Source organism: Mustela nivalis (assembly GCF_964662115.1).
Source record: "Mustela nivalis genome assembly, chromosome: 9".
Classification (NCBI taxonomy): Eukaryota; Metazoa; Chordata; class Mammalia; order Carnivora; family Mustelidae; genus Mustela; species Mustela nivalis.
Genome location: NC_139028.1, coordinates 70415564 through 70441261, shown reverse-complemented (window position 1 = coordinate 70441261; position 25698 = coordinate 70415564). Strand labels below are relative to the sequence as shown.

The 25698-nt window shown below is 36.6% G+C and overlaps 1 protein-coding gene across 8 annotated transcripts in view; it reads left to right on the top strand.

Moving 5' to 3' along the window:
• The window catches only part of STK33 (serine/threonine kinase 33), a 155506-nt gene that overhangs the window by 93950 nt on the left and 35858 nt on the right, over positions 1-25698 (top strand). For all 8 annotated transcript variants that reach the window (XM_082683113.1, XM_082683114.1, XM_082683109.1 and 5 more), the window contains 8 exons: positions 1617-1730; positions 3956-4060; positions 8393-8531; positions 10899-10987; positions 12854-12938; positions 19587-19662; positions 24543-24655; positions 25094-25179. In XM_082683113.1, coding sequence (XP_082539239.1) covers positions 1617-1730; positions 3956-4060; positions 8393-8531; positions 10899-10987; positions 12854-12938; positions 19587-19662; positions 24543-24655; positions 25094-25179 — 807 coding nt within the window. The remainder of the gene's footprint in view (positions 1-1616; positions 1731-3955; positions 4061-8392; positions 8532-10898; positions 10988-12853; positions 12939-19586; positions 19663-24542; positions 24656-25093; positions 25180-25698) is intronic.

Below are 25698 nucleotides of genomic sequence, written 5' to 3'. Positions count from 1 at the left end.
TTATCCCTTTTTTGTACAAAATATGTATCACAAGGAACTATCTAAGGCAAGTCTAATATGTTGGAGCTGAACATTTTCCCTCCTTTCCTTTCCTTTCTTCCTTCCTTCCTTCCTTCCTTCCACTTTCCCCCCTATGTGCTAAGCATGAATATTTTACTACAAAATTTCAGGGTAAGCTTTTTAAAGGAATCAAAAGGAACAGCTTCTTAAGAAGCTTCTTGACCATCTTGGGAGAAAAACATGAACTGAAGTGTTTGTAAGAGAGTGATAGTAGTGCTTGAGGACCAGTGCATACGTGCTGTGAGGTTAGCCAAAATAATGGAACAGCCACCACAGTGCAGTCAGGGAACCCCTTCATGAAGCAGGTGAGTAGTTTTGAGGGCATTTTCTTATGAAAATAAGACGGTAATGTAAGCAGCAGAAGATATGAAGACGAGTAGGTTATGTTTCTATTGTGTGGTAAAGGTGAAAGTGGTTGCAGAGAAAGAGCTGCATACATCTCCAGTAAAGACTTTGGCTGCTGACCCAGCAGAAGCTTCACCTAGTGGCATTCCTTCAGCTCTTCTGTCCTGTCCTAATCCCCAGGCATGATGTGTCCAGACTCTTCTCTTATTAATGCCCTGATACTGATTTGGATCAAGGAGACTGACTACCTACCCCCCACCTACAGCCCAACCAAATTCACAAGAAATGGAAGTATAAATGAATTACTTGTTTGTTATTTTACAGTGTGAACCAGGATGCTGGTGTTGGCAAAAACAGTGCATTCTTCTTCTCCTCCTCCTCCTCCTCCTTCTTCTTCTTCTTTTTAAATAATATTAACTTTTATTGAGTGCTCAATATGTCCAACACTATGCTTTTTTTTAAAAAGCTGAAATGTAGTTGAATACAATGTTATATTAGTTGCAGATTGACAATTTAGTGATTCGACAATTCTGCTCATTTCACTATGCTCACCATGATAAGTGTAGTTACCATCAGAAGTTAAAAAATAAGCGGAAGGATTCTTGGTCTGGATAATGTTACTGTGGATCGTTTTTATTTTCTTCACAGGGCTGACTTGCATTAAAATTTCTGTCAGATATTGCTCTTTCTAAAACAAAAAGAATAAAACAACAAAAGCAATTTTTGATCGAAATAATGAAGATGAAGTGTTACTTGGTAAACAGAAAAGCAGTATTCAATGTTAATATATGTTGATTTTATAGTATAGCTCTCTGAATTTAGGGATAATTTCTTTGTTGAATGTATTTGATACACATAAACACACAAATATGTATGCATTAATATTCCATTCCTCCTTTTTATTATGAAGACATTTCCTTAATATTGTAGTTTGTAAGAGATTCATTTTTATACTTTTGAGGTTTTCCATATTTCTCCATTAGGATTTTTATCATTTTCCTCCAAAGGACATTTAACAAAATTTGTCAAAACTTATTTTTGGTTAATTAAGATGTGTTTATTAATATTGCAAAGGTATCTCGTATTTGATTTTACCCTGGAGCAGAAACCCTCTTCCCTTGGGTAGATATCTGTCACTATTATGTGTTCATTTTTAATACGTGATGAATGGCAGAGAGAGAGACAAAGGAGCTCTTATTTTTTTTATCCAGGAATTCTATACCTTTGGAAAAATATTGGGACAAGGGAGCTTTGGAATGGTCATTGAAGCCACAGACAAGGAAACAGGCACTAAGTGGGCAATTAAAAAAGTGAACAAAGAAAAGGTAAGACTCACTAGCAGCACAGCACTGAGGGCTCAGTGCCAGGGTTGGGGGAGGGGGAGGCAGGAGGTCTCCACACTGACACAGCTGAGCCTGAGGGGAGCGCTGTGGCAGTTGCCCTGGGGAACTGCGGCCATTTCCTTGGCTCAGGAAGGGACCCTCTCTTGAACCCAAGCGCTCTCTGGGAAAAACAAATGAAGGACTAACTAACATAACCAATATAACCAAATAAGGGCAAAGTTTTCCGGGGTGGGCTGAAAGTAAGGGCCCATTCTCTGTCTGTGTAGTTGTAGGGCTGTGAGATGGCCTAGCCAGGACTAAGTCTAGCCACTGTCTCCTGATGTATGTGGTTCTGAACCACTCTTCTCCTATCCTTTCCTCTCCTTTGATTCCCTGTTTCCTCATGTGATTATTTATCTCACCTGCTCTTTCAGTGTGAACCAATTTTTCAGCAACTATGAAACATACTGTTTAGTTGTAGCCACTGTATTCCTCCCTGGATCTCTCCTGGAGTGGACAATGACTGGCTTTCACTTTAAGGGAGATTCTAGCTTCTTAGACTTTACATCTTGATCATTTCATTAACTTAAAAAAAAAAAAATCTGTGCCTGGAAAAACCAAAACACAAAATATGGTGTTTTTTTCTTGGACTTGTGATGATAAATATTATATTTACAAAATGAAATAGTAAATCTTATGTATTCTTTAAAACAAACTTTGGTAAATTACATACCATTTCTTCCTAAAGCTTAATAAGGTAACATCTCAAGGGAGATCTAGAGCCTTACTAGTAATCTTTAGCATCTAGAATCATGGGGCTGTTATTTCCTTTGCCCCTTTGGTGTCAGGTAGGGTTAGGGGCCAGGTTTTAGGTTTACATAGCCAGGTACCTGCTTGCAACTTTAGGAATTCATCACCTTGCACACACACATTGATGATGAGCATTTACAAACACTAATATAGTTAAACAGATTTTTACAGTAAGTATATGAATTGGACAATATACGACTGCATTATATGCAGGTCAAGCCATTTGGAGAGGGAGATATGAACAGAATGGAGACTGATGTTAGGAGAAATTGTGGTAACTTTCCACATCTAGTCTAGATAAGAATTCACACCTCACGGTTACTTTTTCTGCTGACCTTCTAGGACAACCTTAAAATGTGACTTGCATCCTCCGTGGGCGGGACATAGTGGGCAGGTGGTTTCCTACTCACTCCTGAGATAGTAATGGTAGAAGGGTAGAGAGAGGTCTTTGGAAAAGGGGAGTTTGCCCTGTGATCCATTCCTTTTCAGTCCTTTAGGAACTAGTCTGTATTCTCCAAACTTGCTGGGGAGGGGAGAGGAGGGTTAAGACCTCTGTTATCCCTTTCAGGCATATTTTTATGTGGATGAGGGCAATGCTTTTGTTCAGATAAGGATGTTAATTTAGATATCAATAACAGTGATGATTGGGGTGGGGGTAGTGGTGCCAAGAGTAGAAAAAGCCCTTCCAGAATTTCTTAGATGACTCTGTAGAAAATCAGTTGCACCTTGATTTGTGCTCCTTGGACTGTGCCTGTCTTCACCTTTTGCCATCAGGTATGGTTAAGGGGTACAGGCAAGGAGATAAAGCCAGAGTTAGACTGACCTGCAGGCAAACGCTCTTTCTCTCTGTCTCTTTCAGGTGATTTTGAAGCTGAGGGTATCAGGAAGTGATATATTGCAGGGCCACATGTAGAATCTCACTGCCAATTATTTCTTTTATATATAAATATATAGACTTTATATACAAGTACATATAAATGCAATCAAAACAAAACAATAACAAAGCAGAAGAAAAACATTTTGTTTTTATCTTCTCCAAATGATGTCCCTGGAAAGTAGATTTTGGTTTTATTATGCTAACATCAAAGGAGGAACATGATTTTGAAGGAAATACCGAAAGGCATATTCAAAATTGGAATAATTCTGTCAGGGGGACAGAGACCATGTTGTAGTTAATTTATAGAAACAGTCCAAGAAACAGATGTGGCTTGAGGCCAAATTATATATAACTTAAAATTGGACAAAGGAAAGAAGGACCATAATTTAATCTTATCATGGAAATAAGTTATATGTTATCTTTTGAAAAAAGGAACTTCTCCAGAAAATGTTGGAAAAAATGTAAAAATAACTGTAACTGTTATATGAGGTATGTAGTAGTGACATTCATATGTGAAATCTATGCGTCCTCATTATGAAAGGCTGGAAGCTCTGCTGTGAAGTTACTCGAACGGGAGGTGAACATCCTAAAAAGTGTGAAACACGAACACATCATACATCTGGAACAAGTGTTTGAGACGCCCAAGGTGAGGCTTGATCAGGGGCTGCATTTCAAAGTTGTTACTATCACAAACGAACATCGTTCCCTTCTGAAGTATCCCCTGTAGGGCACAGTTGCTCATGTCCTTGGCATGTGTCTGTCACTGGAGATTGATGGGGGCATTCTAGAGGGCTTTTATTATTGATTATATAATTAGGTGTCTGATGATTAGATTGATGTCTTTAGTGATGTTTCTGGGTGGTTTGTTACAAACAAATGCTTAGAATTGAAACAACTTCATGCACAACCAGATAGTGATTAGAGCTTCCTTAGAGATGGCTTTCCTTTCGCTTTGGTCTTTGGTTTCTCCATTAAAGTCTTCTGGAATATCGTCATCATTTTGCAAGGTTAGCTTTCTAATAAAGTTGGCATGGCTATATCTGGCACTGTGCAGAAGATATATTTATTATATGTGATTAACCAATGTGTTTAATTGTTCTTCTTTCCTAGATGTTCTCCTTCTTCTCTTTAAAGGCCTGTAATTTTCATTTTCAGTTGTTGTGAAGCCTGGGTTATATGCCATTCTGCCTCCAGATAGTTTAAGGCCCGTGGGTTTGGGTGTTTCTCTGCTTGGAGGCAGATGATCTGTGGTTAGGCAGGTGGACTGCCATCAGATTGCCTGTGCTTTCAAATCCTGGCTCTACCTCTTATTAGCCATGAGACTATGATATTACTTAACCTCTCTGTACTACAGTTTCCTCATCTGACAAATGGGTTTAATATTAGTATCAACCTCATTTAGTTGTTGAAGGATTAAATGGGAAAAATGGATATAAAGCATCTGTCTCTTTCATTGTTAGCGATTGTTCTTTGTTTCCTTTGTCAGTCTGTAAGGCAGAAATAGTCAGTTTGGGTTATGTATTATGCTTGATTCACTAGGAGTGTTTAATAACTATGAAAGACCAGTTTATCCCTTACGGGGTCAGTATGCAACAATGGTGCCGAAAGCCTACTCAGTTCAGTCTTAGAGTTGTTATTTTTTTAATCCCCTAAACTTCTTAGAATAGTGTTGCTCTTTATCATCAGTTTTAAGCAATTTAGCAGTTTTAAGCTATAGTTTTCCTCATGTTTCTTGTGCTTAGGGTTCATGGAGCCTCTTGGATCTGTGAGTTTATGGTTTTTCTCAAATTTAGGAAATCTTTGGCCATTATTTGTTCTAATATTTTTCCTGCCTTCCCCCACTGTGAGGATTCCAAGTACCCATGTTAGATTGTCCATAGCTTACTGATGTTCTATTCACTTTTATCAATATTTTTTTTCTCTTTGTTTCGTTTAATAGAGTTTTCATCACAACATCTTCAGATTCAGTCATTGCTTTTCCTGTAAAATCTTGTGTGCTGTTTCTCTTTTCCAATGGAAATTTGATTTGGTTCGTTTGTATATCTTCCAGGTTTTTACTTAACATGCTCAGTATTTACTCTTCCTTCTTAAGTATAGTTGTAATAACTTTTAATGTTCTTTCCTACTAATTTATCATGTGTGTCATTTCTAGGTCAATTTGACTATTTTTGACGATTGACTGATTTTTTTTTTTCCATTATGGGTTATATTTTCCTTCTTTTTTACACGCCTGTTAGGTTTTGATTGGACACTAGGTACTTTTATATTCTTATAACTACTCTTGAGCTTTGTTGTAGGATATAGTTATTTGGAAACAGTCTGATACTTCTGAAGCTTGCTTTAAGCTTTGTTAGATGGTACCAGAGAAGCCTTTGATCTGGGGCTATTTTTTCCTTACTAAAGAAATAAGACCCTTTGAGAGTACTCTACCTGATGTCCTGTGAATTATGAGATTTTCCACTCTGGCTGCTTTGAATACAAGCTCTTTCTGGCCATGTATACGCTCCAATGATTGTTCTCTCTGTTCCTCTTGCATGGTTCCTTACCCGGCTTTGGTAGTTCCCTCATACACATGAACTGAGCAGTACTCTGTTTAAGACTTGTGGGGCAACTTCTGCAAATCTTTGGAGCTTTCTCTATGTACAGCTTTCTCCTCTTTGGTACCCTGTCCTGTGAACTTAAGTTGTCTTGGCCTTTCTGGACTCCCAGGTCTCTTTCTCAATTCACAGAGACTGCTGGGTTCTCTTTGTATTCCTTTTCACTGCCCCATGGCCTAGAAACTCTCTCCAGACAGTAAGCTGGGATGATCATAGCGCTTGCTTTGTACGTGTCCCTTCTTTCAGGAATCATTGCCCTTTGCTGCTTGAGGTCTAATGTATGAAAATTGTTGTTTTATAGATTTTGTCCATTTCTTAAGTTGTTTCAGGAGGAAGGGTTAGTCTAGTCTCTCTTACTCCATCTTGGCACAAGTGGGAGCCCAAACCTAGAGTAGTTTGAAGGAAAAGGAAATCATCATCTGTGACTGGTTTATTGGTTTGTTTCTTTTTTAATGCATTTCTGGCTCTTGATTCACGAGATCAGACCTGCCTCCTCCAAACCCCAACTCACAAAAATGCCTAGACCTTCTACTGAAGCTATCTGAAAGATGAATGGAAATTGTTACTTGATTGGGTAGGCCATGGCATTAGTACTATGATCTAGTCAGAATTTGTTTTGGTCTAAATGTTCTCCAGACCTACACAATTATTTCTAGTTATTATAAAGACTTCAAAAAACTTTTATTGATATAACTTTTATCAACTTATACATATTTAAAATTGACACCAATTTATATTGTAAGCATTGCTAAAGTCACTTTTCTTTCCAAATAGTTCGCTTACTATTTTATGTACCTATGATTCCTACACTGCTCTGAGTGGAAAAAAATATGACATAGTTCAAAACTCATTAATGTGTTAGACTTTGCACAACTCTTTAGTTACTTTTGAAATTCCAAAGCATCCTGAGGTTTAGGGTACCAGAGTTTTGACTATTGGAAGACAGGGTGTTAATCTTTTGTTCCTGTTTGCATGCTTGCTGATTGAACACAGAAGTTGCATTAGTAGTGGCTATAGAATAGAATCAGACCCCCAAATCTTAAAAAACATTTACAAAAATTTAGCAGCAGAGGATGCAATGGAGACATGGAGGGTAGTCTATGAAAGGTAAGAAACAAGTATGAAAGAGGCTTATATTTCAGTTAACGGTGAATCTTTTTGACTCAAGAAATGACTTGACTTTTGGAAAACCTAAAGTGATTTTAATATACTTCAACAGGAACAGCAAATATGGAAGAGATATTTCATCCATGGGTTTTCCCCACATAAACCTAATTAGTTACCAAGTCCCACTGTTTCTTCCTCTTAAGTATTTTTCATGTATTTTTTTTTCTTCCCCTTCTTGTGTCCGTTCTGTATGTCATACCTACACTCCATAAACAGGTCAGCCTACTGTAGTGTGCAAGTTGAATCTGGTCTGCTGCCTATATTTTTATGGCCCACAAGAAAAAGTAATATTTGATGACATGTGAAATGTATATGAAACTAAAGTTTCAGAGTATGTAAAAAAAGTTTTGTTGTTAAAGTATGTAAATAAAGTTATGGCTGCTATTATGCTATAACAACAGAGCTGAGTAGTTGCAAAAGAGATTGTATGACCTGTGAAGGCAAAAATATTTACTATCTGAATCTGGCCTTTGGAGAAAAAGTTCACTGAGCCCTGCTGCACGTTACTGTTGGAGTGTCCATTTAGAAATGCAAAACTGATCATTGCACACACCTTTCCCCCCACTCCAGACACCAGCTTAAAAGACTTCAATGGCTCCTTATTGCATATGGGAAAAAAAATCCAAACTTCTCTGCCTGACATCTGAGAGTCTTTACAACCTGGCACCAGCCTGTCTTTTCGGTCCTCACCCCTCATCACTCCGCTCTTCTCTGCCCCACCAAACTCCTAATGCTGTTAACATGGAGATATTCATGATTCTTTCAACAGCCTGTGCTGTCTCAATCTTTGGAATCTTTGCAAATACCATGCGTTAAACCTTTTCTTACCCACATCCTTTACCCATAAATCTCTATTCATTTATCCAGACACCCTTTGATATCACCTCCTCAGGGAGCATTCTTTAAGCAAAGGCTTCTTTCCTCTGGAACCTTGTGCCGTTTTGGCTATTCCTCTTCTGTTTAGCACTCACCATGCGGTATTGTATTTATAACTCTTCTGTGAGCTCCGAGAGGTTAAGAACTATGCCTTATGCCTCCTTGTTTCTCTAGTATCCTGAGTGTCATGTACATGACAGTAAATAATTTTGAATGAATAGATTGATGATTTAGGTTGTGATCATATTTCTATGATATGTGTGCAATATATAATGTTTTTAAAAATACTCAACTATAAAAGTTGCTCTCTCTCTCTCTTTATAAATCTATAATGTCAGAAAATGTACCTGGTGATGGAGCTTTGTGAGGATGGAGAACTCAAAGAAATTCTGGATAGGAAAGGGCATTTCTCTGAGAATGAGACAAGGTGGATCATTCGAAGTCTCGCATCAGCTATAGCCTATCTGCACAGTAAAGGTAAGAAGAGGGTCTTCCAAGTTCACTGACGCCAAGAATGCAGGTGGCGCTTTTGTTTAAGGGTGATTGTATTCAGGGTTCAGAGTCACAGAGATGATCCCTACTGAAATAGGAGATTTCATTTGAAAATTTTTCTAAATTTTTTTCTTTTTAAAACTTTAATTAAACATAAAAAGTATATTTTAATTAGAAACAAGGCAGGTATAACAATTACATTTTACACAGACAGGGATGAATATCTCTATTTAACAGTTTGAAAAGCAGATAATCTTGTCAAATTAGAAGTAGACAGGTCAATAATAAAAATGAAATTTTAAAATACATTGTTTGGAGCTGTTGAATTACTATGTCATATACCTGAGATTAATATTAGAATGTATGTTAACTGACTGGAATTTAAATAAAAGGTAAAAATAAACTATATATTCTAGCCAGCTATATATTCCAGGCATGTATATAATACATATACATAAATATATATTAATTAAATAAAATTTTTAAAAATTTTTATAGAGTTAATTTTTAGAGCAGTTTTAGATTTGCAACAAAACTGAGCAGTCATTGCAGAGATATCCCATATACGGTTGCCCATACACGCACAGCTTCCACCTGTTATCAACATCCTCACCAGAATGGTTCATGTCTTACCAGCCACAAGCCCACACTGACACATTGTTATCACCCGAAGTCCATAGTTCACTTAGAGTTCATGTTGGTGGTGTATGTTCTGTGGGTTTCGACAAATGGAGAGTGACATGTATCTGCTGTTATGGTATCATACAGAATAGTGTCACTACCTTAAAAGCCACATCTAGAAATTAGTCTAATTCTTTTCCTGCTTTTTGGTGTTATTGCTGCTTTTCCTCAGGCTCCTTTCTTTCTTCAGGCGCCTTTCTTCAAGGTTAGTTCGTCTTACGTGTGACTTTAATACCTTCTCATTTTACACATGAGGAAAAAGTTTGTTCCAGAGAAGTGAAGTGACACAGGGAGGGGTGGCAGGCTAGTGCTAGAACCCAGCAGCCATTCCATGGACATTTCCTGAGCCCCTCCTGCAAGTGGTCGGTCCTGGAATTAGAATGATACAAAGACAAGGCCCCCAGCCCTCAAGGAATTCAGGCTGGTGGGAGCTGGAGTATAGAAAGCAAACTGTAATTCACTGTAATCATTTCTCTAATGGAGAGCCACATAAAGCACAAGGCACATTAGGATCGTCAGTGCCTCATTTGATTTGGAAAGTCAGGGAAGGATTCACAGAGGAAAACAAAATTTGAGCTGAGGAATACAAGCTCAGACAAGAAGGGAGGGTCTTCTAGGCAGAGGCAACGATTTTTGCAGGGACAGGAAACCCATGGCTTCCTATGGTGCTAATGTCAATTCTCCCAAATTAAGCGATAAATTCTGTACAATGCCAACCAAAATCTCTGCAGGATTTTTTCATGGAACCTGATAGAAATATTCTGAAGTGGGCAAAAATAGCAAAGAAAACAATGAAAAAGAAGAACAATGGAGGCAGACGGGAGACTTGCCGTGCTGTATTTATGTTAGAAGAGGTCAGCAGCACACATTGCACAAACCCATCCTGGGAGCGGTGTGAGGGAACTGAAAATGGTTGGGGAGGGTGGCCAGTCCACCGCTCTTCAGCTGTGTTTCTCCAGCAGCGATACATGTAACTCTTTACATGGAGGTAAAAGATGGCTCTGGATATGAACTGAATTAGTTACTTGCAACAGAAGTGCTTGGTGCGTGATTATTTGCATGCACGTAAAAATCCTACCTGATGTCTGACACGTTTAACTGGAGATTTGGGGTCTCAGGGTTTCTGTTTGTTTTTCATTTTAACATATAAAAACTAGGAAAGTATGAGTTCATTTATAGAAAAATACATTGAAATAAGTGTAGTATATAGTATGTATACACGTAGCCAAATTGCAGTATGTTAAGTGTTTAGATTGACAATAGAATATGCATGGAAGTAAATAAGTAATCCTCTACTTGAAAACCTAAGGATATGGGAAACCTTACTGGGTTTGTAACTACTTTTGTCTCTTTCTGCCTGGGAATGCCTGAGCACAGGCAGGATCCTCCTCTCCATTCACCAGGCCACTGGTCACAAAGAGAAGACTTCAAGGCAGCAGGGGGTTGGGGAGAGAAGAGGGAGTCAAAAGAAAATGTCTCCTTGAGGACAAACTTGTGAAGAAAAAGGATTGGAATATAAGGGAATGGAACAGGACAGAATTACGCTTGGCCCTCCGTGAAGTTTTTAACAGTGGGACATTAATTTGTCATATATATTTATTTGTTCTATTCGTGTCCCCTCTTTTTCCATTATTCACTATTCATGTGATTTGTTGTTTATTTTCTTGGTAGATATAGTACATAGAGATCTAAAACTGGAAAACATAATGGTTAAAAGCAGCTTTATTGATGATAACAATGAAATGAACTTAAACATAAAGGTAAGGTATAAAAAATCATGGTAAATATTTGCCTGTAAACAGTTTGATAGCAAAGTACTTCCTCTTTTTAGATACATTTTGGAAGCTTTTGAGCAGCAAAATAAGTGGCTTGTGCTAAAAAAAAAAAAACAAACTAAAATTTTGCAAAAGAGGTTGTAACTGACAAGAATAATTTTACAAGTTAAGTGGTGCTATTGAATCTTTTTTAACGTACATATTCATTTGGATAGTCCTAAATCATTAGTTAATAGCAAGCAAACAGATGCTCTGAATTCTAATTAATTTCAAAATTATGTCTGGTAGTTTGATGTAAATGTGTTACAGATTTAGAAAAAAAAACCCCACACCTTGGCTGTGCCTTTGATATTAAATTAACACTAAAGTCTATATTTCTCATTGAAAATTTTCCTGGGTATTAATATTTATGTCCTAAGCACAATTAATGTGCCAAGTGTTTATTCTTTAAGATTTTATTCAAATTAAGTGTTTCTTAATGCCAAATAAATGATAGGATACATTATTTATTACTTAGCACTTTAATAGCGGCTGCTTTCAAAATATATGAATGTGTTAATTTAGGAATAAAATGTTGTCTGTGAATAACTCGCTCTGTTGTAGAAGCTAAATCCCTATGTAATATAAGTGGGTTTAACAGCATTGTTGTTTTATGAAAGTAAATAAATATTCTTGAATATTTTCATTTTAAACTCTGTGAAGGGCAGGAATTATGCATGTTTTATTCACCATTGGTACCTGAAAACATAGTATGTGCTCACTTAGTATTTGGTAAATGAAGGAATAATTGCACTCCAAAGAACCGAATTAATCATGAAAACTTTTATATATTTGAGATCTGTGTAGATTTTCTGTGGAGAAGGATATATATTATAATGCTCCAAGTGGGATAATTGTGAAAACTCCTGGAGAAATATAGAAATATTTTTCTATTTAGAAAAATAGTGGTATCACATATTGATAGGAACATTTTCTTATTCCAGAAGTCCCTGGAAACTTTGCATTCAGTGTCTGTGGACCAAGAGCCTATCTTTGGTTGTATGATCAATAAATGTGCCTGTTTTTCTGCTTTCAGCCCAAGGCTGTTCCAACCTGAGAGACAAGACCAAGGGCACATACTGAATATTTAATAACCGTATGTGTACTGGCCCCGATTTGAAACTGAGCAGAAAGAATGCAGTTGCAGCAGGAGGCCTCTAGTGGATTTGTAGCTCTATGGCCGCTTTTTTCCCTGCTAATTTGCTTCTTGTAGTTTTTAATAGTGTAGTAATTGTTTTAATTAATAAACTCTAGAAACACAAAGGAAGTCATAATAAAGAAAAGACAGTATTTACCAGAGATAGTGTCTCATAAATAATTATAGAAAGAGGCAGCTTCTGTGAGTCCTGACAAGGATAATGATTGCATTTGTAACAGGGCTTTAAACTGGAACATAGCTCGAGTGTCAGAAAAAATAGGTAATAAACATACTACAGCCAGAATGTATTTTACAATGAAAGAGGTTTTCAAAAATAACTTTTTTATCTGAAAAAGTTAAATGCTTTCTTTCGACATATAACTTCCTATGTTGAACTGCTAAGTTGAATTAGAAAGAATGAGCAATCAGTATCACGGGTGTTTCCTCCAGGTGGGAGAAACCAAGGTTCTCTTTGTCACTGTTTTGTTTCTTCTTCACAAAGAGGGGTGGATGGGAAGTGATAGCAAGGTCCTCAGTGGTACTACAAGCAAAGCCCCTCCATCTGCTTGTATCTCTGAATTAAATACAGTGCAATTACAGTGTGTTGGAACTCCTACCTTTGAACGAGTAAACTCTGGGACAAGGAAAGCAGGTGACTGAGTTTCTTTTTCCAGGTGACTGATTTTGGCTTAGCAGTGAAGAAGCACGGAAGGAGTGAAGCCATGCTGCAGACCACATGTGGGACTCCTATCTATATGGGTAAGTTAGTTGATTTAAAATGATCTTTCTATATAAGGAGGTAGAACCATTACTGTAGATTAAAACTTGAGCAACTTGAAAGAACTCCTAAAACTCAATACCAAAAAAACCAATTTGATTAAAAAAATGGGCAGATGACATGAGCACACATTTCTCCAAAGAAGACACACAGATGGCCAACAGACACATAAAAAGACGCTCAACCTCACTCATCATCAGAGAAATGCAAATCAAAACCACAAGAAGGTAACACCTTACACCTGTCAGAATGGCTAAAATCAACAACACAAGAAACAACACACGTTGGCAAGAATGAGGAGAAAAGGCCCCCTTGTGAACTGTTGGTGGGAATGTAAATTGGTGTAACCATGATGGAAAACAGTGTGGTGGTTCCTCAAAAAGTTAAAAATAGGAATGCCATATGATACAATAATTCCACTTCTAAGTATGTGAAGAAAATAAAGACCTAATTTGGAAAGATATGTGTACTTCCATGTTCACTGCAGTATTATTTACAGTAGCCATGACAGGGAAGCAACTTATGTGTCCATCACTAGAGGAATAGATAAAGAAGATGTGGTATGGAAGAGTGTTATTACTCAGCCATAAGAAAGAATGAAATCTTGCCTTTTGCAACAACACAGATGGACCTAGAGAGTATTATGCTAAGTTAAATAAATCAGACAGAGAAGAAAATACCATATGACTTCACTTAAATGAGGAATCTAAAAAAATAAAACAAATGAACAAACAAAACAAAACAGAAACAGACTTGTAGATACAGAGAACAAACTGGTAGTTTAGGGGTAGATGGGCAAAATAAGTAAAGGGGATTAAGAGGTATAATCTTGCAATTATTAAATAAGTAAGTCACGGGGATGTAAAGTATGGCATAGAGAATATAGTCAATAATATTATTATAACTTTCTATAGTACCTAGACTTTTCATGGTGATCACTTAATAATGTACATAAGCATAGAATCACTATGTCTTATATCTGAAACTAACATAATGTTGTATGTCAACTACAATTAAAAAAAAAAATAGAAAAAAACCCTCAAGTAATTTGATTTTGCCCATAATTTGACTTACTGGCCCTGATCAAGATACTTTTTCTTTTCTTAGATCAAATAATCTCACTGTTTCAGCTTTTTTCTCCCAGTTCTTATCTTTAAAGATTGTAGTTTCTATTGTTTTCCTTTGTTGGACTCTTCTTATAGTTGCTTGTATCTCTTAGGTAACCATACCCCAAACTTAATTATTGGGTTCGTCAACTCATGCTGAAATCATGTGTGTGTTTTGCTTCTTTCCAATTCCTATCCAATTTTATTGCCATCAGTTGGTACATCCTAAAGCTACTGATTAAATATATTTTGTAAAGCAACAGTTTACCATTTTTCTGAGTGAAACTTTTAATAGCTTTACTGAAGTACTATTTAAATGCCGTAAAAATGTACTATTCAGTGATTTTTCCTACATTCACAGAGTTGTACAGCCATCACCACAATTCAGTTTTAGAATAATTCTACCTCAGAATGTTGCCTCGTGCCCATTTGACCTTGATTTTATTCCCATCCCAGCCCCAGCTCACCACGAATCTATATTTATTTTTTCATCTAAACAGAGTCATACATATGTTATCTTTTATGTCAGACTTCTTTCACTTAGCATAAGGTTTTTGAAGTATCTTCTTGTTGTTTCTGTAGTCTAGCCCTTTATATTTCTGAACTGTTGTGGGTTGTATGGAGACGGCACATTTTATTTATCCACTAGCTGATGGACATATAGATTGTTTCCAGTTTGTGGCTATTATGAATAATGCTGCTGTGAACCACTGTGTACAAATTTTAATGTGGACACATTTTCCTTGGGTAGCTACCGAAGAGTGAAGTTGCTGGGTTGTAGACTATGTTTAACTTTTTTAAAAAATTATTTATTTATTTATTAGAGAGAGAGCACAAGTCGGGGAGCAGAGGAGGCAGAGGGAGAACCAGGCAGAGGGAGAACCAGGCTCCCTGCTGAGCAGGGAACCTGATGCAGGTCTCCATCCCAGAACCCCGGGAGAATGACCTGAGTCCAAGCAGACCCTTAACCAACTGAACCACCCAGACACCTGCATCTTTATGTTTGATTTTTTAAGAAACTGCCAAATGTTTTTTCAAAGTGAATGTAGCATTTGACCTTTCTACTAACAACTGTATGAGGGTTCCAGTTTCTTTGTATCCTTGTTGACTCTTGATAATTACCTTTCTTTCTAATTATAATCACTCTAATGGGTATAAAGTAGTATCTCATTGTGGTTTTTAATTTGGTAATTTAATTTTCCTAATGACCAATGATGTTGAGCATCTTTTCATGTAGTTATTAGTCATTGATAATCTTCTCTGATGAAATGTCTATTCAAATCTGTACCCAAGAAATGATTATATATTTTTCTCTTTAAATTTATTGGTGAAATAATTGCATTAATAGGTCTCAAAAATGTTGAACCATCCTTGCACTTTTATATTAAACTCCACTTGCGTTAATAAACTGCTTTATTCAATTTGTCACCACTTTACTTAAGAGTTTTGAGTGTTGATTTCTTTCTTTTGTGCTGTCTTTGTCTTTTTTGATGTCAGTGTTATGGTAGCCTCATTTAAAAAATAGAATGGCATGTGCTCAAATCACTTAAGTAACAGAAGTTATCTGTTACATTAATAAACTACTAATTTGATGAAATTTCCCCTAAAAATTTTTTTGGCCCTGATACCTTTTGGTAGGTTAAGTTTCTATTATATTTTCAACTTATATTGGGTTATTCAAGTTTTCCACACCTTTTTGAATCATTTTGATAATTTATATTTTTCTAGAAAATTGCACATTACTTTGAGATTTTAAGTTTTATTGGCATAAATATGCATATATTATAATTTTCTGATTCTCCTATGTATCTGTGCCTATCCCCCTAATAACTCCTAATATTTTTTAAGATGGTCATGTGATGTAAGATTAGCAATATGGCCTGTGACATCACTTGGCTAACTCAGGAGTCCAGCTCTTCTACTTAGTCTGGTGAGCCCTGGGCAAACAATTTAACTCATTTGTGGTTCTACAGCTGTATAATGGAGATTATGTCATCCACTTATCAAATTGTTGAGGGTCTACTTTGTGTCAGGACTGGTCTGGGTACTGGGAATACAACAGTGAACAAAGCATAAAAATGTCATGTTGGTGCAAACATTAAAATAAAGAAGTAAAACGTCTGCTATTACCTGGGATGTTAGAAAGAAGTGCTAAGAAAGAAAAATAAAACAGGGAAGGGGAGAGGATATACTTAGGATGGTAATAATAAGATCTTTCTTATCAGGTTGACGTGAGAATTAAACAAGAAAATATATGTAAAGTGCTTAGCACAATACCTGACAGTGCTCAATTTAAGCTCTTGTAATAATACAAACTATTTTTTTCTTGATCAAATTTGTTAGTGGTTAGGACAATTTATTGGGCTTTCAAGGAACCAGCTCAAGTCTAATATTATTTGGTTGACTTTTTCATTAATTTCTGTTTTTAGGGGCACCTGGGTGGCTCAGTGGGTTAAGCCTCTGCCTTCAGCAGAGGTCATGATCTCAGGGTCCTGGCATCCGAGCCCCACATCTGGCTTTCTGCTCAGGGGGAGCCTGCTTTACCCTCTCTCTGCCTGCCTTTCTGCCTATTTGTCATTTCTCTCTCTCTCTCTCTCAAATAAATAAATAAAATCTTTTTTAAAAATTTCTGCTTTCATTTTTCTGGATTTATTCTATTTTCTTTTGGTTTATTTTTTTAACTTCCTAAGTTAAATGGTTTTAAAAAATGGTTATTTTTTTAAACAGTTAATTTTTTTAAATGGTTATTTATGTTCAGTCTGAGTATTTCTTTGCTCACTCCGAGTATTTTCTTGACCATTTTTTTTTTTTGCTAGACAGTCTTCTATTATTCATTTCTTAATAGTCTCTCATTTTAGTTTTAGTCTTTAATCTAAGAATTATTTAGAAGAGCTTTTATAATTTTCCAGGTGATCAGAATGTGTTTGACATTCATGTGAATATGTGGTAGTTTTCCTAGCCTTTTGGTTTTTCTGTCTGGTTTTCTTCATTGGCGTAGGCAATTGTGACTTAATGGTTTTCAACTTTTAGGAATTTTTTTGTGATTGAACACATGGTTGGTTTTTGCAAATGTTGCACTGGATATTTAGAAAATATGTATATTCCTCCTTTGTTGAGCACAAAAATTTCTCTGCGTATGTATTTATAAAATCCAATGGGATACCTTTGTGATTTAAACTTTCCATGTTGTTAATTTTGTTTGCCTCTGTTGATTTCTGAGAGAGTTATTAAAGTCATCCACCAAGATGAGGCTTTGGCAAATCTTTTTGTACCTTTTAGAGATTTCTTTAGAAAAATCTTACTTTATTGAAATATCATTTCCATATAATAAAATGCACAAATTTTAAGAGTAAAGTTTGATGACTTTTGACCAGTACATATGCTTATAGAATCACCACACCAGTGAAGCTACAGAACATCTCTGTCACCCCAGAAAATTCCTTTGTGTCTCTCTCTGTTAGTCTCCCACACAGACCACAGCAACCACAGATGATTTTTATCACCAAAGCTTAATTCTGCTTGTCTAGAACTTCATTTAAATTGAATCAGACAGCTTACGTTCTTGTTTCTGTCTTTGTCTGTTCCATGTCATGATTTTGAGACTTAACCCATGTCGTATCTGTAGTTCATTCATTTTTCTTGCCGAGGAGTATACCTAGTTCTGGTTTTGTTGTTGTTGTTTTCCCCCCTCCTTGATGTATTAAGTCTTGAAACTGTTTTATCTTATTTGGGAAAAGGCTACTTTAGATTCTGTTCATATCCTCCTGTTGGCAAAAGACATCTGGTCTGTAGTTACATGGGGAAAATATATCCAAGCACCCTGAGTTTTATGCCTGCTTATTAGCTGTCTACACTGATAACAAGTGAGAGAACAAGAGAGAAGACAGATGGTTTGTAGAGCTTTGCTGACTTCCTAAATGGCTCCCTGGCACCGTTACTCTGGCCTCTGCCTCCCTGTGAGAGCTGTGATGGCAGCACACACGGAGACACTCCCCCCACCCTGCCCCCCAGTCATTAAGATGACTCTGAGAGACTGAGGCCACCCTCCCGGCCCCCGCAGTGAGGGCACCCAGTGTGGATGCAAGTCATAGACTTGCCCTTGTCGGAGACTCAATACTACAGAGCCACCTGAACTTGAGTGATTCAGTATTTAAAGAGTTTAAGTAGAGGTAAGGAATAATAGTTGCTTAGAGGAAAATGCTAATTATTTTTCAATGACTTGGAAATGAGTAACTCAGTTTTGTTAATTATCTATAGTTGAGCCTTTACTCATTGTTTCTTCTTTTTACTTTTTGGTTCCTTTTTGTTGCTTTTTAGTTCCTTTGACAGGAGGCAGAGGAAGTGAAATGCCATTTGCTTTTAGTAGTTATAAAAGGTGTGTGTGTGTGTGTGTGTGTGTGTGTGTGTGTGTGTATGTATGGTAGGAGAATGAAACTCTTCTAAAATAAAAACACCTTTTATGTGGGAGGCACTCGGTAGCTGTGTAACTTGAGGCAAGTCACTTCCTATACCTGAACCTTAGTCTCCTCACTGGCAAAGTGAGCCAAATGCCTATATAACCATCTCACAAGTTTCTTCATGTGATTTACAGAAATAACATAATTTACAAAAAAGTGCTTTTGTAAACATTATAATTCTATTGAAATATATACACCTATATTTCATTTTTATGTTTATATCTGTTCTATTCTTTCTTTCTCCTTAAAGAAAGATGTTTGCTCCCTAGACATAGAGGCACAATAGACTATTCCTGAAATATCATATGTGACATTTTAAAAGCCATCTAAAAAGCCAGCCATTATAAAGTTATCTAATCATTAAAACGTGCGATTTAAAGTAAATCGCTCCCCCCCACCACACAACTACTTTGAGGAGATTGTTTAAAGGAGCCGTATTATGAACACATTATAAAGTATGGAGCACAGAGTTGGGGAGTCAGGAGTACCCAGATCCTGGTCCTAGTTGGTTTTTGATCCAGTTTTGTTGTAGGAGCTTTCTCTTTGTCTTAGTTTTCTCATTTAGAAAATGTGTAAATTAACTCATATTCTCTCATAGGAGTGATATTATTATTCTTATTATTATTTTACTATAATGATTTTAACCATTTATCTTAGTTTCTCTGTGAATCCAGATTTCCACATATTGGGCTTGCTTTAAATTATATCCACTTAAGGCATATATTCAGTTCTATTTTGGGAAAAGAACTGAGATACTGTTGTCTTCTACTATAACTACACAATCTTCGCAAAATCATTTCTTAACAATTTCAGAGGAATGGAGAAGTACATTTAGTTACACAGTTTATGCCATCCTTCCATTAGAAGCTAATGACAGGAGTGAGGGTACAGTGACATCAATTGTTAAGTCCCGTACATTATTCATTTAACATCTGCTGTTGGTTCTCTTTTTCCCTGTGGGGGAATAAATTACAACACATCAGCACATTTTTCATGCTTTGTGTTTAAGCGTTTAAACTTCATTTATTGTATTATTAATACTATTTCATTTCTGCTTATTTGGCAGCCCCTGAAGTTATCAATGCCCATGACTACAGCCAGCAGTGTGACATTTGGAGCATAGGTGTCATAATGTACCTTCTGTAAGTAGCCCGCTAAACATGCAGTTTAAAATGAATGGATGGTCTCTAACAGCAGACTAGAATTACATAGACTTTAAATGAAGACTCGACGATAGAGATTTTTAAAAAGTGACTGAAAACACAATTGGGAAGCCATTGTAAAAGCTCTCTTATTAGTTTTCAGCTAAATCCAGTACATAGTTTTTAATACTATAAACTTATACAGATTTGCTTTTCATTGACCTCTGAATGCTGCAATATCTGGTGCTCTCTGAGCCAAGTGAAAACTTGCTTAACATCCCCACCCCTCTGATCTTCTGCTCCAGATCAGGAAGTTTCTTTCTATTTTCTCGAGAGAGTCACTTATAGCCCATGGGGTAGAGAGAGGTACTGGGGCCTGGTACTTGGCTGCCCTGGGCACCAGGCAAATGTGAGGAGTGAACACTAATTGGACAGGGGCTCCGCCCAGTATCTGGGGACTATCCTATGGTTCCCAGTCCTCTTACTGCTACCGAAAATATCGCTGTTTTGGGCTCACCCTCAAGATTCCATCAAACCCCACGTCCTGTTCATTTTTTCTTTGCAGTGTCCTCATGTCTTCCTTCATTTCTCTTCACTCGTATCATTTCTCCTTATGATCCATCTTCTAGAATATTATAATGTCTGTCTGACTGTTCTCCCTGCTTCCAGTCTCCGTCCCCAATTCATCCTTCCCATCGCTGTCAGGATTGTCTTTCTAAATCACAGATCTGATTGTACTGTTTTTCTGATTCACAACCTCTGGTAATTCTCCCTTGTTATAGAAGAATGGCAGAGCCTCCCTGCATGGCACAGCGAGCGGCAAGCCTCTCACAACCTAGCTCCAGCATACCTTTCCAGTCTCGGGCTAACTGTGTTTCCATGCACCTGCTGTATGCTTTAGGCACTCTAGGCCATTCTTTATGAGTCACATACCCTGTATCACATGTCTGAGTCTTTGCTCATGCAGTTCCCTCTGCTTACAATGTTTTTTCACTTCTCTACTAACCTTTCTCCTGGGCCCTCCAGCTCAAACATTAATGCCTTCTGTTTCCCTAATTCCTATCTACCCCAGCAGAGTTCCTGCATTCATTATGTACATACATTCCCACACTCTGCAGAGGGTTTAAAGAAACAGACAAAAATGCATGTGAAACAATAACACTGAAAGAAAAACAATAATATTTCATCAGGAGAATTGGCACATGTGTGAATTTGATAGAACTGTTCACTTTCCTATGTTCTCATAGCACTTTTAAAAAATGGATTATATTATTGTAATATAATTATTATTGAGTGTTTCCTTTGCTGTGCAGAAACTTTTGATCTTGATGAAGTCCCAAAAGTTCATTTTCACTTTTGTTTCCTTTGCCTTTGGAGACATGTCTTTAAAGAAGGTGCCATGGCCCATGTCGAAGAGGTTACTGCCTATGTTCTTCTCTAGGATTTTGATAGATTTCCTGCCTCATGTTGAGGTCTTTTATCCATTTCGAGTTTATCTTTGTGTATGGTGTAAGAGAATGGTCGAGTTTCATTCTTTTATACATAGCTGTCCAATTTTCCCAGCACCATTTATTGAAAAGACTGTCTTTTTTCCACCAGATATTTTTTCCTGCTTGTCGAAGATTATTTGACCATAGCATTGATGGTCCATATCTGGGCTCTCTGCTCTGTTCCACTGGTCTATGTGTCTGTTTTTGTGCCAGCACCATGCTGTCTCAGTGATCACAGCTTTGTAGTAAAGCTTGAAATCAGGCAATGTGATGCCGCCAGTTTTGTTTTCCTTTTTCAACATTTCCTTAGCAATTCGGGGTCACTTCTGGTTCCATACAAATTTTGGGATTGTGATATAATTATTAGAGTGTGTGTATTTTTTTCTGTTTTTGTTCTCCTTGCTCCAAAGTCCATGAAGGACAGAGAATTTATATTATTCATCTTTGCCTCCCTCATATCTGGTACCATAGTAGGCATGAAGACGTGCTCAATATATGTTTGTAAAATTGAATTAAAACGAATTGTCTAAGAGGCGTTCTGAAAAGTTAGTGGCCATTGTTCTGCCTCATGGTGAGTATGAACATTTTTATGCTGATGCAACATTAGTTTTATGGTCATACTGGAGATTTCACTGTGCACTCCCTCTTCCAGATCATTTCTAAATATTGACATCAGAGTAGTTACATTTTCGCAGTGCTGTGAAATGGAATCACAGGCAGTAAGAACTGGAAGATCTGATTGTAGTTGTAACTCAGATGGTCAACACACATCACTGCATAGATTTCATAAAGTGTAAATGTATTCACAAAGTTTTTGATCATTATTTTGTGCTAATTAGAATTGTACCGTAAAAATTCCGAGTCTCAGTTTTTAATTAAAAGTATCAGTATTTTAAATTAGTGTTTTATACTTGTAAGAATTTCCAGACAAGTCAAACAGAATATATGTAATCTATTATTACACAATTCATGTGATGTTTGCTGCCTGCTTAGTTTGAATTTCTTGTTAAAGAAAGAGTGTAGTACACATCTAAAATTTTTTCTCCTTCTTAAAGATATAATTTTAATTTTTCTGCTTCAGAGCATGGCTGCATGTCATTGTAATGACATCTTTTTTCCTTTACAGTAGACTTTTACTTAGCTAATCAGTGCCTATTCATTAATTTGCCTGAGCCTGGTGTTCTTATAGATAATTTCTTTCACCAAGGGCACAAACATATTACCTTCTCCAGGGGGGTTATTTTCTTGTTTATCAGTTACCCCTGATTCATTTCTGCTTAATTGGACAATGATAACATACTTTCTCAAGGTGAAATTAACATGAATACTCTTCACGGGTACTATCCTCTGCTGTTGTGATTCCTGGGACATAGGCAACTGAAAATAATAGAAAGGCTTTAAGAGGCATTTTTCATGTCTTGGATTCCCTTTTACTGGATGTGCAGAAAATTGCTGTTGTAAAATTTCATATGCTGCTGATTGACCAACCATTAGATACATTTTGTGTAAATAAAATTGCAAAGGACAGAAAAAAGGGGGACTTTTTTTAAAACACAGCCCTTGAGCTATAGCTGCGTGCTAGTCAGGCAGTGCAGGAGCAGCTAAGAAATTGGTGAATGTGCATATCACTGGTTGTTAACAGACTCAATGAGCTGGACTTTTGCTGGCCTGTACTTGTTATAATAGATAGTAATTGTCCATAAGACCATTTTTCTGGCCTTTTTTTATTGCATTTTAAAACTAAACACTAGTGAGGCAAATAAAATCAGAGACAGGAGGGTCAGAATGAACTGGAGAAATAAAAAGTATTAAAATAAGAGATTGTAGAACAACTTGATAAATACTGATCTCCTAGCAAGAAGCTATTGCAAATGAAAAGCTCTGTTTTCCAGCCTAGGTTGATAAACTACAAGGATGAAAGCAACTTTTTCCCTAGGAAATCATCCTCATCCTCATCCTCATTATCATGTTAAATATTTATCAAATTTAGATTAATTAAAAAATATTCATGGCAAATATTTTAAAAGAACTTTAAAAATTAGTAAAAATCTAACTGCTTGGAGACTTAGAGATCATTAGACTTATGTACATGATGGGCTAGCATTTGGCAAGTATAATGAGGTTATGCCATTTTATTCTTTGAGTCATAAAGTTAGAAAAATATAATCCTGAGAGTTGAACAATAGACATCCAGTGTTGCCTCTGTGACAAGTCCCGGTCCAGCTTCTGTCTTGTCATCATTGGGAAGATCTGTTGGCCATAGTTTTGTACTTAGTTTTCGGGGTTGACAGTAAAGATAATGACTAACATGTGTTGAGAATATACAATGAAGAATTGAACTTGGCTTTTAAGCAAGTTCTTGTAGTTTTGGACTGGATTACTTACTGACCAGACTCATTGTGAAATATAGTATAATGCTTCCTTTAAAAAAAAAATAAAAGATTGATTGATTTTAGAGAGAGAGTGTGTACATGTGTGCATGAGGTGGGGAGGGCCTAAGGGGGATGAGATGGACAAGCAGTGTGGAGCTGTCTCTGGTCTTAGGGCTCAATCTCATGACTCTGAGATCATGACCTGAGCCGAAATCAAGAGCCAGAGGCTTAACCAACAGAGCCACAGGCGTACTAATACAATACTTCCTTTTACAAGATCTTGAAGACACACAGTCCCTGTGCTACAGAATGTGCCTCAAGCCCATGTTTACTTTATACATACTGCCAGTGGTTTTACTGATGTTGGTCATTATGTATGCTCAGCTTTCATTCTAGAATAAAGGGTCAAATCAGTATCATCATCTGACTTTCCTCATCCAGACTCTCTTCATTTTGTATACCATTTTTGAAGAGTTGTGGCCTTTTCAGTGGATTTTTGGTTTTGACTCAGAGCATATAGACCACAGGATTATTCTTAATAATGTTGGCATAGTGTTTTACCATGGATAAAGCCCTTACATAGTCATTAGACTCTGAAAATGCCCAAAGGACTCTGATAACTCAGTATATTTTCCCTTAAGTCCAGTTTGAATTATGTACCTTAAGCATCACCTTACCTTTGCTCACATTGAAGTGTATCTCCACTATTATTTGTGCATTTAAAATTACACATCTGCCTGTATTTTGGTCCTATTTAAGCTATTTAAGTTTTCCCTGTCTGGAAGACCTTTGGGTAATGTGGAGATCTGGAGATTTCAGTGTATATAAGGTCCCATCACTGATCTTGCAAAACCTCCTTTGCTCCCATTTCTACATCCAGAGAGAGATAACCATCTCTAGCTACGCTTTACTTAAATTTGAAGCATCACTACTTCGAAGTTCTATGGAAACTTAATTTTTGGTAGCCTCATTTTGATTATTAAAAAAAATCTAAACAAAACAATTGCCTTTGTTGTAGATTATGTGGAGAACCACCCTTTTTGGCAAGCTCAGAAGAGAAGCTTTTTGAGCTAATAAGAAAGGGAGAACTACGTTTTGAAGATCCAATCTGGGAGTCCATAAGTGATTGTGGTAAGTATAGATCTGTCATTATTTCCTAAAGCAAATGTACGTAAGAAGAAACTTGGCCAATGATTCAAATACTCTCAATCTCTATTTCGTCATCAAATTTACTCATAAAAATAAACACTATTTACTTGTGGAAATGGTGACCTCTTCACTGTGATTGTTGCAGTCAAAACTTCCAACAAAAACAAATTACATAATAAAAATTAAAGAGGAAATTGCTGATCATTTAGCCCATTTTTACTGTAGACCATTTACAAGCAAATCCAGGCAATAAAACCTTACTTTAGGCCTGAAACTTTATTTATTAACCATTTATTCTGATGATATTTATTTTATAATTGGAATCTTCCCCTCACATTATATAGACCTAATCCCAAATAGACTAGAAAATGTATGGTATTAATTGTAGTTAAGATTTTCAGAATTTTCCCTTATTTGCAGCTAAAAGTGTTTTGAAACAGCTTATGAAAGTAGATCCTGCTCACAGAATCACAGCTAAGGAACTACTAGATAACCAGTGGATAACGGTACGTTACAAGATGACCTCTTTTTTTTCTTTTTGACATGCTACCATTGCTTTTTTTTTTTTTTTAATTTGGTCTTGTAGTTTGTAGTCTTAAAACAGTCAATAAGTTTCATCTTCTGACAAGTTAAAAAAAATTATTGAGTCTTAATACATTTCTGAATTGGGCATTTTAAAAGTATTAAAACTATTACCAGAGTTGTTTAGACGTGTTTATAGAGGTTTGAATGAACTCTACTTTGCTCTGTACCATGACGATATCAAGTCTGGTAGAAGAGAGCTGAGAAATGCCCATGATGAAAACCATAATATTGGAACAGTCTGTATAGATAAGTGATATAAATCCCTGGAACAACAGTCCACTTCTCTTTCAACTCTGGATGCAAGGAATATTTGAGGACTTTGAAAAACCAAGATCTTCTAAGACTGGCCCGAAATCTTGAGTAGTTATTCATTTACATATTGTTTCTCCCATCAGACTACCTGCCTTCAGCATAGATCTTTTTTTTTTTTTTAAAGATTT